General features: G+C 39.4%; 1 protein-coding gene across 1 annotated transcript in view; it reads left to right on the top strand.

Moving 5' to 3' along the window:
• The window catches only part of Srr (Serine racemase), a 197,047-nt gene extending 188,153 nt beyond the window's left edge, over window positions 1–8,894 (top strand). Inside the window, exon 9 of the mRNA XM_067136428.2 lies at window positions 7,744–8,894. Within this exon, the coding sequence (XP_066992529.2) occupies window positions 7,744–7,875 (132 nt within the window). The 3' untranslated portion in view covers window positions 7,876–8,894. The remainder of the gene's footprint in view (window positions 1–7,743) is intronic.
• The last annotated feature ends 3,773 nt before the right edge of the window (window positions 8,895–12,667 follow it).

Below are 12,667 nucleotides of genomic sequence, written 5' to 3'. Positions count from 1 at the left end.
CTAGCCTTTTCCCATAACATTATTACTGGACGACATGACAAAAAAATGAAGTCTGGAATAACATCTTGGTAAGTAGCCTGACTGTTTTATATTTTGCAGAAAAGTTTGTTTTTGCTATTGCTTTCATTTTCCTTATAGAGAATTTTAAGGACTGATCAAATCATTGCTCTTATTTATCTCAACCTCACTTCATACTGTATTATCTAACTACTCAAACTAACAAAATAGTTGTGAGACAAAGTTTATGCTTTAAAGAAGCATTGTTTGAATAACTTTTCTCTCTTGGTAAATAAGTCCTTGTAACTATTTTAACAATTATTCACACAGGTAAAGACAGATATATCTTGACAGTGGACAACACTAGTGATGGCTAGCACTAAAATTCAATTGTGTGCTACAATTTTCAAGTTAGAAACCAAAGAAGAGATAAACCCACAAAGACATGTGTAGTACTCCCTTACTGATGAGAAAGAAAGTCTGTACATCGCTGTTTCCTGCGGCACATCTGTTTATAACTTTTTGAGTTGAACTCCTCAATGTTGGCGACCACATAGGTACGGTACTTCTGAACTGAAAGCATAACAGGGGCACATGGTACTTCAAAGGAAGATCTCGATTCCACTGAGGAATGAAAAACATCTTTTCGGTCCAACAAGGATGTTGCGACTAATGTTCTTAACAACCTGGTCATTTTAGCAAACATGTCTTGTAAATTGCTGGTCAGGATGAATTGAAGTAGTGGTAAAACTCATTCAATGTTCCTTTGATATAAAACTGGAGGCAGCACCTTCAACCTACGTTTCTCTAGCTTGCTGTAAGCCTAGGTTACAATGTGAAGTTGAATACTCCTCAAATTTAGAAGAATTCATTAGTTTTGCTATTCCTATGAGGAGTCATATTTATTGAGCAGGGGGAGTCTTTGTTACAAGTTTGGTAGCTCAGATGTGGTTTACTACCTTGCATGTACACATAGCTTGTTTATACATAGTGGAGGATTACTGCCATGATGTCATACCCTCTGTCCATAATTTCAGCCCATGGTAATGTGGTTACTTCCTTTTGAGATTTTTGTGAATTTTTTTGTAATATGGTGCACAGAATGTTGTTGTGAAAGACAAAATTTTCAGCGAGTTACTGCACATGAGAAGCGACTGTCACTAGACATCGCATGAATAAGAATGTTGTCCTTGACAGGGTGGGAGCTGTTATGAGAATCATTGAAACCATGTAGCCAAGAAAGCAGGGTTACCACAGAAGTGGAATTAAAAAGTTTGAATTTTTTTGTCAGATTTTCCCCAAGTATCTCAGTAGTGAAATACTTCATAATTTGTCAGCAAATGCACCCCAAAGAGCAATTATCTTAATGATAGTTGGTTTTTACTTGATTTATTAAATGTAATTTATGTAGTAACTAGAGGACCCATGCTGTGCTGTTCTGCAGCATTTGTTATAAATAGGTCAGATAACTCGTCTTGATATACCTGTCGTAGTCATATTGTTTTGCCTGCCCTTTTCAATGGTTTTATGAACATTTAATATGAAGCGCATTATGGTATGCCGCAGTTCATAGTCAGAATTCATCCATTCTGACGTCATCATGCTGTCTGTTTGGTAAAAATCTATTCACATAGGCCTATTCACTTTTTTATCCTGCAGTTCTTAATGTAAAGCTTGGTACTGTGTCATAGCAGGCAATGCTATTTTTAATTTTCTATATAGAACAGTTGTCTTGTGAGCTCATAGGTTAGTCTTGAAGGAGTGTTTGTTTGCCAGGCACAGAACTTTTTTAAGATACATGGCCTTCACTCTTTCTAGTGTAGTTAGGTTATCCTTCGATAGGTGTTCCCAGATAATGTCATGACGGGGTCTGTTTGTACATAGACTTTTTTTCTCTCAGCAGCATGTAAGTAATTAGGAATGCTCTGCCATCTGTTGAATATATCTGGAAGCTGGGAAAGGTTAGAGAATCAAAGAGTATATATATATATATATATATATATTTATTTTTTTGCAAGTTTCTTTACAGATAGGTCTTATAGCGACGATGGGACAGGAAGGGGCTAGGAGTGGGAAGGAAGTGGCCATGGCCTTAATCCCTTAATTAAGGTACAGCCCCAGCATTTGCCTGGTGCGAAAATGGGAAACCACGGAAAACCATCTTCAGGGCTACCGACAGTGGGGTTTGAACCCACTATCTCCTGAATACTGGCCGCACTTAAGCAACTGCAACTATCGAGCTCGGTCAAAGAGTATTTAGCAGGGAATAGTATTCTTCTGTGATCAGAGGAAGTGTATACTCTCTGTCTTGACAGGTAGTAATCAAACATGGCTGCATGCAATGACAGTGCTAAGGATGAAAATCGCATACCCTATATGAGAATACAGTATTAATGAAAGTGTTTGTTGCTTAGCAACCTGCTAAGTACAAAATGTATTGCAGGTTAGGGTAAGCCTTCACCTGTATTTATTAGAGTGATCATTTAATGATTTGATTTTAAGACAACTCAAAGTTGGCTGAACTTAGAGATCTATCAATGTCTCATGATTCCCCAGCAGGTAATTCCGGAGAGAATAAAACAAAAATGAAGCAGATGAGTCCAATAGAACGGATGGACAGATTTGCCAAAACTGTTTTTGGTAAACTCTTCTTTTAATATATAGATTGCCGTATAATCCCGAACAACACCTGCACTTTTTTCCCCAAAATATTGGTTCTAAATCTTTGGTGCAGGTCATATTCAAGCCGTTCATTCTTGTAAATAAATACTACATTTACATGGAGTATTGAAATAGATTTGAATACAGTTACCGTACTAAATATACCACAGTATCCAGTAATCAGGAGATAGTGGGTTCGAGCCCCACTGTCGGCAGCCCTGAAGATGGTTCTCCATGGTTTCCCATTTACACACCAGGCAAATGCCGGGGCTGTACCTTAATTAAGGCCATTTCCAATTCCTAGGTCTTTCCTATCCCATCGTTGCCATAAGACATATCTGTGTCGGTGCAACGTAAAGAAAAAAAAAAAAAATATATATATACCACATGTAAACAGGCATTCAGGTCCTATTGTGTTTTAGTTGCGTTCTAGAAAACAAGATCGATTTTTTCTCAATACGGATACAGTGGCATGTAAGCGCAAAATGTAAGGTGATGAAATACAGTAAATCAAAGAATATGGGTAGATATGTGGTAAATATGTAAGCTACTGCTGCGGATGCTCGATCGTCATTTGTTTGACAAGTGTTGCTGGCATGCTGGGTCAAAGCCTACTAGATACTAGAAGGCCTGGACAGAAAGCCAATTTCTTGTATTAAAAGCAGGGTAATAGTTTTTCTCTTTTCACCGCTAGGTTCGCGTTTATATTCTGTTGTTTGGCATGAATTCTATGATTACGTGTGTTACTGCAACATGTTTTATGAGAAGAAATAACATATTAAACTTCATTTTATAAGTAAGGCCTTATCTAACATGAAATATGAAGAGTTTTATCATTTTTTAATTTATTTGGTCTCACGATTTGCAATCTACGGATGGTTGCTGAGATGCATTTAACATTTGTTAAGTTACGTGCTTCCAAATTACCGTCAAGGTGGTGGTGGTGATTATTGTTTTAAGAGGAAGTACAACTAGGCAACCATCCTAATTATAACACTAATCAGAGGGAAAAACTGGAAGGGACCTGCCACTTCGAAAAATGAAAGTATCAGCCAAAGGAAGACAAGGGCCACGAAGGGCATGAAAATGAAAGACTGTCTAGCCCTCAGAAACCTAATAGCGTCAGGGTCGGCAAAGAACTAGAGTTGACCAAGGGAGGTCGGATAGAATAGATGAAAGTGAGGAGCCTGGCACAAGTAAGTGGAAGAAATGCCAGGACTCAGCTAAGGGTCCTTTGATTGCCAACCCACGCTCCAAATTTCAGAGCCCCTGGGGCCAATTACCTTCTCTTTCAATTCTGTAGGTTAAGATGGTTTATTGTTGCATGCCTAACTGCACATCTGACACAGCGAAGAAATATACACAAATATAAATTTTCATCTTTTTCCTAAAGATCCGACTTTACGGGAGAAATGGAGGCTTGCTATTTCTCGACAGGGCAGCAGAAAAGGATCTCTTTGGGCTCCTAATGATGTCTATTTCACAATGTCTCCTTGGGGCATACGAAGAATTATTAATGGCCTTTCGGCATCACATTATTAATTTGAGGAAGCAAAATTCTTATTTGCTGTCACAAATTTGGAATGCTAACCAGACACTTGTCTATTTTGAAATGCCGTTGGAAAATACAGTGGATACGAAGGGTTCTAAAAGTGTAACCATCAGAACAGGTGGTAACAAAAAGCAACGATGCACGGTAATGTTGTGCATATTAGTGGATGGAACCAAACTCCCTCCATATGTGGTTCTGAAAAGTAAAACATTTCCGAAAGGAAACTTGCTGTCCGGTGTTATTGTTAGAACACATGAGTCTGGCTGGATGGACAGTGCATTAGTTGAGGACTGGGTGAAGTGCGTTTGGCAATGTCACCCGGGAGCTTTGTTACAAAAACGAAACATGCTTGTGTTGGACAGTTACCGAGGACATACAACCAACGCCGTAAAAGATATGATGAGGAAAGGAAAAACCGATCTTGCAATAATTGCCGGAGGACTCACTTCTATTCTACAGCCGTTGGATGTGTGCGTGAACCAGCCTTTCAAAACTGCAATGAAACAGTTGTACACTGAACGGATGTCTGATGGTGATCACGCGTTAACACCAACCGGACGAGTGAAGAGGCTTGAAGTGGGACTAATATGCAGCTGGATCAAGACTGCATGGGCACGCATTCCCAATGATCGAGTGTCCAAAAGCTTTAAGAAATGTGGAATTTCAAATTCAGTGGACGTTAGTGAGGAGGACTATTTGTGGAAAGATGCCAGCGACGAAAGTTCCTATGGTGGAACTTCAGATGACGTTGGTGAATTGTGAATGATCTGAGTATTGGACCAATTTTATTTATGATTTTTGTGATGATTTTATTAATTGTTGTCTATTTGAATTTATAATTGTCGTATATTTGAAGAAAATTAGATAGGTATGCAAGTTATTTGATTTTTATTTTTTTCCGTCTCAAATTTAGGGTGCGGGTCTTATTTAGTGGCAGGTGGTATTCGGGATTATACGGTACTTTATAACCCAGATCACAAGCTATGTGATTAATTTGTTTGGGCTGATCTCGTTTGCATAGTCAGTCATTTCCAAGACAGTGGGATTGGTCCCCACCAATATCATTGATATTTAAAGATGTTTAAATGTGACAATCACATGTTGCTAGTTTCCAGCACATTTATCATCTGCATAGTACAGGCGTTCGTTAAGACTGGAGTATTGTTAACATACCGCCGGCAGACCGTAACACATGCATAGCAGAGGTACAAATAATTCTGGTACTAGGGGTAGCACACATACCATTGGGAATTGTCTACTTGCAGCAGGACTATGAACACGTGTACCTTTTACCCGGCTTCCTCACCTGTCACAATACTGTTGTGCACATCTCCTGTAGTGTCAGGCAAGGGTTGTCTAGAGAATGGAATGACACCCTGTTGTGTTTAGCGATACAATGAGAGCAGATTCTGCCTTAATTGCAAGTGATGGCTGTTTACGTGTGCGACGATGACCTGGTGAGCATCATCTTCTATAGTAGATTTTCCCCCGATATACAGGTCCAAGTTGTGGCGTCATGGTGTCAGATGCAATAAGTTACAATTCCTGTTCATCTTTGGCGTTTGTGGAGGGTCGTATAAGCAGTGCCTGCTACATCCAGAACATTGTTCAACTTGTTCTGCTGACATTCCTGCAACAAGAAGGTGATGATGTACTCTCAACATGATAATGCTCATCCACATCATCCTCCTACTACATGATGTATTCTTTGTGATGTTTGACAACTGCCCTACCCAGCACGATCCCGCAGACCTCCCTCACACTGAAATGTTTGGGCATGATTGAATCATATCTAATCCAGCCTGTACGGCTAGCTACTAATCTTGCACATTGCGACAACATCTGCAAGAGGCTTGGAACACTATATGGCAGCATGAAATTAGTCACCTGTATGATCATCTACATGCGAGAATATAAGCCTGTGTGGCTCTCCACGGTGGGTACACTGTATATTGATGTGGTGCTAAGCTCCTTGAGTACTTGGCATCTATTGCTTGGTTTGGACTGTAATGTTTATCATATAATGTCATCAATCTACAAGGTTATCAGAACTATACCGACAAAAAATCAGGGATGTTCTTTGTGTTATGTTAAGAACGTTGGTGCAATCAGATTGGCGGGAAAAAGTTTTCTTTTTGAGAAAATGAGGTTACTTCATTACTTCCAGGCATGTGATTCAAAATGATGAACTTGCCGTATTTGTTATGTCTCAAGTGCCTATTGCTGTACGTCAGAGGAGGGATGGGAAGTAGGAATTAGGGAGCGAGAGACAGAGGCAATGCTTGGTGCGAATGCACAAGTTTCTCATTTGTTTCGCATAGTCACTTCCCATCCCCAGTATGCAGTGTACAGTTTGTTCTGCACAAACTGACTACTATGCGAACCCAGTAGAAAGAGAAGATAAATTTGTACCAAGAATACAGGCAGCTTTCCAGGTCATTCGAGACACTACTACACTGTTGTGAACTGTGCATCGAATTAGGACGGGGTGCATATTAAACATCTACAGTAATTAAAACCATTGGGACCGAGCTGGATAGCTGCAGACGCTTAAGTGCGGCCAGTATCCAGTATTTGGGAGATAGTGGGTTCAAATCCCACAGTCGGCAGCCCTGAAGATGGTTTTCCGTGGTTTCCCATTTTCACACCAAGCAAATGCTGGGGCTGTACCTTAATTAAGGCCACAGACGCTTCCTTCCACTCCTAGACCTTTCCTGTCCAATCGACACCATAAGACCTATCTGTGTCGGTGCGACGTAAAGCAACTTGCAAAAAAAAAATCATTGGGCATATGGTTTCCTTCGTTCAGTATTTAATTTCATTTACAATGTTGTGAGTGAAGGAATGCACAATCGTGGGGCAGCAGCATTGCATCTTCAAGCATGTTAAATAATAAAGAACGTTACTGCGACCAACAGACGAGAGGAAAAACGATCTGTTGCATTCCTTGACTGACATGTGCATCTCAATTACAGGGTGTTCTTGTACTGTGTGTGCTGTTTAATAAATGAACTGTGGATATTGCCTGTGAGAAACAAGGGAAATCCCGTGCAAGTCGATCGAGGAATTTGTGCATTATCTCTGTCTCCATCATACATCCCACTTCCCCTCCCTCCCCTTCTCTTTCCTGAAGCACGGCACCGGCTTGGGCTCTGACACAGCAAATACGGCGAGTTAGTCAATTTGAGTCGTGCGCCCAGAAGTAACAAAATAACCTAATTTTCTCGAAAAGAAAAATTTTCTCTGCCAATCTAATTGCACCATTATTCTTAACGTAACATGAAGAATATCCCTGATTTTTTTTTTTTTTTTTCGGTATAGTTTTGATACATCCTGTATATTGCCTCTAGGATGAACTGTGCATAAAGTGATATCTGCAGTCACAGTGTTGGAATAATTTTCTACCAGTGTATTGTATGTCCTTTACATGTGCTGTGAAAATGCCTAATGAAGATGCAGGCTGATCGACTCTCAGCCTTTGCACCCATGACTATATACTACTGTTTGTAAGTGACAATTGATATCTGTTTCAGGTGACAGTAGTGTGCGAGACAGGAGACACAGAACACTCTGTTCTCCTGAGAAAAACTCTCAACAAGCACTACAAAGACGTGGCTTTCTGTGACTTTGCCCTTCCAACAATAGTCTGCAGTGCAGCAGATTAACCAACTCATGATAGAGATAAAGATAGTTTATCCTCTTATAATAATAAATAGTAGAGCATTAAATGGGTTAGCATTTCTTTCTGCTTTAATAACCTGTAGTTGAATATTCATGTTGATCTGTGACTGAGAAATTGTTTAGTACTACTGGGCCAAGCAAAACCATTTGAGGTAATACATATGTAATTAAAATCCGTAGTAGGTCTAAATGTTGCTAAGCATATAGTATATAAAGAAAATAAGTTGTAGGTTCACAATGTCTATGGAAGTACGCACTGTTTTATACAGAAATGATGTACTTATATCAATTTATATATAATTTCCCTTGGAGTAGACTTTTTTGTACATCAATACATATTTTTATACATTTTAAAACTTGTACATTGTCTTTTCTAAATGAGATTTTCATTCCGTTATTTCATAAATTGTGATTTTTTTTCTTTTTCGTAAAAACTGCTTTACATTGCACCAGCACAGATAGGTCTTAAGGTGACAATGGGATAGGAAAGGATTAGGAGTTGGAAGTAAGCAACCGTGGCCTTAATTGAGGTACAGCCCCAACATTTGCCTAGTGTGAAAATGGGAAACCATGGAAAATCATCTTCAGGACTGCTGACAGTGGGATTCGAACCCACTATTTTTCGAAGCAAGCTCACAGCTGCCTAGCATCAGGAACCGTCAGATCCAAAAAAATATGTGGAATGCTCTGATCTGTTATTGTATGCCTACTGCTTGACTACCACTGTTTGATGTGTGGATATCTTATCTTGCTGACGGAATTAGTCTACCTATGTAAGTTTCTCAACAACATTCTCTTTCTATCCCTAAGGTGATGAAGGATACTGGCATTCATTTAGTTTTTCCAGTTCAGTATGCTGTTATTATAGATATTTAGGGTATCTAGTTGTACCTCCAACATGAGCATGACAACATTTTTCTTCAGATGTGATTTTAATTTTCTTCACCATAACTGATGTTTAGGTTATCTATGTTCTTTAAGAATAAATGATGTAACACCTTGGATGATCACGTCATTAAAAATATCACAGCCTTTATTAGCCAGAAGTCAGTCTCTAGGTCTCTAGCAAATATCCTTCAAAGTTTCAGAAGCATAGTTAAAACTAATAATCATTTAAATGTTGTGAGAATACCACAAAAACCTTCAGCTTATACTTTTTCTTCTGCTCACACCATGAATATTCATTTGACAACCATCATACTCAGCAGATTATTCTCATTTTGATGTTTTAATTATTTAACCACCATACACCACTCAGAAACCTCTGTGTTCTTCTGCCAAGTCAAAAGCTTCTTACATTATGTCTTCAGAGACGATTTGTAATGTAAAACCAATACTTGATGTTGATGTGTTGTTTTGTAGCCTGAGTTTGTGTGATAACTTACGCTATCTGGTGCATGGAAGGAAAACTGCTTCCAGTGCAAGGACTGAGGCTCTAAAAATAGGCCTGTATAAACTGTAAGCAGCTTCTGGGCGTAAGAACACAAGCCACGAGAATTGTCCAAAAGTTGAGGTATCAAACATATGGTACTTTCTTCATGTCTAGATGTTTAGAACGTCATCCAGGACAATTCCAATGGAATATCATCAATCAATCTTGTTTTGTGGCACTTCTTGTGAGGTAAGATGATTCCACCTATCACTTAGTCCATAGCTGCTCCATGGTTGGTTTGAAGATTCATTTGCCATTGCCATTCATTCCCAATGCCATGCCTACCCATGATGTTCTCTAGGCCTTGATTATCATTACCCACTTTGGCATTCAAACCTGCCACGGTGTTCATATAGCAACCACTAAATCATTATTTGGAAGAGCACACGTTGGCAATATCTAAAAATTTAAATAATTCCTCAGGGATTCATTTATCAGTGCATGTTAATTTAAATTACAACGATAACATTTCAGAAATTTGATACAATCTATATCTAACATAAATAAATAAATGATAACTGGATTAAAGCCACTATGTTTATTTAATGAAGCCGAGCTTTCAGCCAAATTTCACTGGCCTTCATCAGGGCAAGTTAAATTCTACTTCCGACAGTGAGCAAAGAAATTTGAAGAAACGAGGAAGTTATGGCCGTACTATCAACGGCCTACCTCACTAATAGGTCTCAAGGATCGTCGTGCTATAATTCACCGCCCTCTGTCGACGGTTTTGTAAGCGCGTCCCGCTGTTCCATGGTGGTGTTATGCATGTATTTCTGCAGTACAGATCTCCATAAAGCCATGTATTAGATAACTTGAAGCCGCCTTCCCTGTTGATGTTGTTTGGGCGCAGTTCTATCTCTATGGCTTCTCTTACCAATCGAGCATAGAAGTCTTTTACAGGTGCGATGACCTTCACCTGGTCAAAGAGGATTTCATGGCCTGTTCCACAACCACATGGAACTTCATACACGCCCGGTGTTTCAAGATGTGGTTGTGGTTGCTCATATATTGGCATGACGAGAAAGCTTGTCAGTACCAGGGTGAAAGAACACATTAGGTTGGTAAAGAATGTCTCTCTTTCATCCTCCACAAAGAATGCCATAAGCCAGTCTGCCATAGCAGAACATTTCTACAGTACAGACCATTAAATCCTCTTTTACCAGGCGAAGGCCATTGCGCCTGTAAAAGACTTCTATGCTCAACTGGTAAGAGAAGCCATAGAGATAGAGCTGCGCCCAAATAACATCAACAGGGAAGACGGCTTCAAGTTATCTAATACATGGAGACCTGTACTGTAGAAATACATGCATAACACCACCCTGGAACAGCGGGACGCACTCATGAAACCGTCGACAGAGGGCGGTGAATTACAGCACGATGATCCTTGAGACCTATTAGTGGGGTAGGCCGTGAATAGTACGGCCATAACTTCCACGTTTCTTTGAATTTCTTTGCTCACTGTCAAAAGCAGAAATTATCTTGCCCTGATGAATTCCAATGCAATTTGGCTGAAAGCTCAGTTTCATTAAATAAACATAGTGGCTTTAATCCAGTTATCACTTATTTATTTATGTTAATACTATGAGCCACGAAAACCTACGTTCATTACAATCTATATCTCCAATACTTTGTATTTTTTGGGACTGCACTAAAAGATGTCTTTTGTAATAAAAATTAATATTGAAGGGTAAATGCTACTCCATCAGTACTAAACTGTCTGCCTCCATAGTATAACGGTTAGCGCTATTAGCTGCCGTCCTCGGGGGCTTGGGTTCGATCAAAGATGAGGGAACTAGTTTGGACCAAGACTTCATTGTAATAGAGAAAGCTAAATGATTTCACCCTTAGACTGGGTAGTCCAAATAATACTTAGTAAGCGCCCTGAACAAGAATTAACCATGCATGTGGTGAGGGGAAAGCGAGGGGTCTGTCTCGTCTCCCACTGCCCAGTTTTCGTCTACACATCGTGCTCAGCTGGCATTAAGGAGGGTACAGACTTGCAAGCTGAACCACTCGTGAAACACTCCTTGAGCCATTGCTCGCGAGAGTATCAGTTAGTATGTTGTTTCCATGCAAAGATGCCTTCAGAACAAGAAACTCTGCTGGCTGTGATGGTAAGTAAGTGGTGCAGCGATGATAATAGCATATTTAAACAAGGAAAAGAAACAGTGGTGTTGGAGCACTGAGCTGTAAAAATAACCGATTGGAACTGAATTAATGTTGGACAGGAAGTTCCAGAGTGTTAGTGGTCAGTATAAACATTTTACTGACTTGATAATTTTTCTGAGCAAGACAGAAAACGTATCTTCGCTCCCTGATTTCAGCTCAAGACAGGTTTGTAATTTTTAATTATTTTTTGTAGCTCATATATTTTTGAACCATGTTCAATTTTGTACAGAAAATAGTTCCTTTAATCATCTTCATTTCCTGTTTCCAGCTTCCTGGGTCAGATTGTGAATCAAGGACCTCCATCGCTGCCTGTCTCTCCACCACTCTTCTCCTTTTTTAAGTACTTCTTCTGGTTTTCCTCCCCTCTTCTCTATGTACTCCCACACTGAATCTGTCCACCTCTTTCAGAGTCTTCCTCGTGGTCTCTTTCCTGTTAACTTCTCTGAAAAAGCTTTTCTTTTGCACTCTCTCTTCTCCCATTCTCATTATATGTCCATACCACTTTAACTTCGTTGTTTCTATCCTGTTTTGAAATTTCAAGATTCCTGTCCTTTTCCTTATCTCTTGATTTCTAATTCTATCCTTTCTGGTCTTGCCCTCGATACCTCTTAGGAATTTCATCTCCGCTGCCTGTATTTTACTCCTCTCGTTTTGTTGTAGTCCACGATCCAGCTGCATAGGTTAGGGGTTCATAATAGGTTGAATATAATACTTTCTTACATTTCTTCAGGAATGTTGATTCCACAAAATACCCCTTACACTCTGGTAGAAGCTGTTTGCTTGTTGTATTCTTTTTCCAGTTTTCTCGGTAATCTTTCCATCTTCTGTGATCACACTTCCCAAGTACTTGAAACCTTTAACAACTTCCAGAATTTTAACCATTCAGTTTTATCCTTTCTCTTCCTTCCTTCCTTCCTTCCTTCCTTCCTTCCTTCCCCTTGTCATCACTATTGTTTTACTTTTCTCTGTGCTTACCTTCATCCCAAATTTTTTTGTATCTTGATGCCATACTTCTACTTGTTTTTGCACTTCCGTTTCATCCTCACCTCATATCACTTATATCTCACTATTCTCCTTTCATATTACCTATCTATAGTCCTCTCTTTTTTTATTTTTTCTCACTTTTTTATTCAAGGATTTGGTCGATTTCTGAATTATGTGTGAACTTAAAATTT

The sequence above is a fragment of the Anabrus simplex genome, chromosome 1 (assembly GCF_040414725.1).
Source record: "Anabrus simplex isolate iqAnaSimp1 chromosome 1, ASM4041472v1, whole genome shotgun sequence".
In the NCBI taxonomy this organism is placed as follows: domain Eukaryota; kingdom Metazoa; phylum Arthropoda; class Insecta; order Orthoptera; family Tettigoniidae; genus Anabrus; species Anabrus simplex.
The sequence above is the reverse complement of the archived record's forward strand: the minus strand, read 5'-3'. Positions and strand labels throughout refer to the sequence as shown.